The 1,501-nt window shown below is 46.4% G+C and overlaps 1 protein-coding gene across 1 annotated transcript; it reads left to right on the top strand.

The window, feature by feature from the left end:
* Positions 1-6: 6 nt before the first annotated feature.
* On the top strand, positions 7-1,496 carry LOC109541959 (ATP-binding cassette sub-family A member 17-like; the record flags this gene model as incomplete). The annotated part of the gene is made up of 5 exons (XM_048663351.1): positions 7-362; positions 421-578; positions 632-723; positions 792-1,138; positions 1,197-1,496. Coding segments are annotated over exons 1-5 (1,245 nt in total), but the record flags the coding sequence as incomplete, so codon positions are not given.
* Positions 1,497-1,501: the final 5 nt, after the last annotated feature.

The following is a 1,501-nucleotide window of genomic DNA, read 5'->3' as shown; positions in this document are numbered from 1 at the left end:
AAAAACGAACTTAAATGGTTTTGTCAGTCCCTGCATACATAAAGGAACAAAAGTCATTGCAGCTGATCCAGCAGCTTCGAAACCAATCACAGATTCCAGTGAGAGAAAAAAACAAGAAAAAAACATTGAAACTGCAATTTCCAGGAAGAACTCTTCTCCTATCCACCCACTTTATGGACGAAGCCGACCTGTTGGGCGACCGAATTGCCATAATGGCGGGCGGCGAACTGCAATGTTGCGGATCCAGTTTTTTCCTCAAGAAGAAGTACGGAGCTGGCTACCATTTGGTCATGGATAAATCGCCTCAATGCGATCCAGAAAAAGTCACTACTTTGCTTCGAAAGTATATTTCAAACATCGAGGTAAACTCCAGTAGGGGTTTTCAGCGTCGATCATCTAAGAGATGTTTTAACACTTTAGGTGCATAGTTGCATCGGCTCGGAACTGACCTATCTTCTAGCCGAGAGCCAATCGTACATCTTCGAGACGATGCTCAGAGAGCTGGAGCAACATAGCTACCATTTGGGCATCAACAGCTATGGAATATCGCTGACAACTCTGGAAGAAGTGTTCATGAAGTAGGTTTTCCGATCTGTTTTTTAGGGCAGTTATAGTGGTGTTGGAAATTTAGGGTGGGCGCCGACCATGGGCAGGAGGAGATCTACAACGCCAAATCTGATGAGAAGGAGTTGAACGGCAACGCCCCAACGGCAGTAGATATCAGTAAGTTGCCAGCTGACAAGTTTTCCGCCAACACTTTGAGGACATTGAGGTTTTCCATCAATTTGCAGTTGAGTTCAAGTCACCAACACCAACCACATCCTCTTTGGTCCTCCTCCAAAACCAGATAACAGCCATGAGCCTGAAGAAGATCCTGTCCACTATGCGAAGTTGGGTTTTGCTGCTGATCCAGATCTTCATGCCAGTTATCTTCCTCGCAATTGCGATAGTGGTGGCCCGACAGCAGAACAACGTCGGAAATCTGCCTGCACTCCTTCTAGATACCAGTACCTTTGATAATCCGGTCACGTTAGTTGAAAACTCTAATGGGAGTAGCAGTTATAGCGAAACCTATCGTAACATAGTCGGCAGCGCCTACGAGGCGGTACCATCTATCGAGGAGGAGATTTTGAATCTGGTAGGGCTTCACTGCCATTCTCCTTCTCGGTTTGTTGCTATTGGCATACATTTTGCAGACTGCAAGAACACCCGTGACAGTTCGAAGGAGGTATATCGGAGGCCTTTCCATCTCAAACATCTCAAATAAATCGCAGCTGATTGACGGTTGGCCCCAGTTAACCACTTACTTCAACAACGATCCATACCACACACCTGCGATCACCTTGGGCCTCACGTTGAACACCATGTATAGAACAGTTGCGAATTGCAGTGAGTGCAGCATGAAATTCCGGAATGCCCCGATGCCATATCTGCCCGAGACTCAGGTACTCAAACTAAGCTTAGGCAAAAGAGGTAGACTTACGAGGCCATTCCTTTAAGC

The sequence above is a fragment of the Dendroctonus ponderosae genome, unplaced genomic scaffold, assembly GCF_020466585.1.
Source record: "Dendroctonus ponderosae isolate FM_Combo_2020 unplaced genomic scaffold, Dpon_F_20191213v2 Dpon_F_20191213_1670, whole genome shotgun sequence".
Taxonomy (NCBI): domain Eukaryota; kingdom Metazoa; phylum Arthropoda; class Insecta; order Coleoptera; family Curculionidae; genus Dendroctonus; species Dendroctonus ponderosae.
The sequence above is the reverse complement of the archived record's forward strand: the minus strand, read 5'-3'. Positions and strand labels throughout refer to the sequence as shown.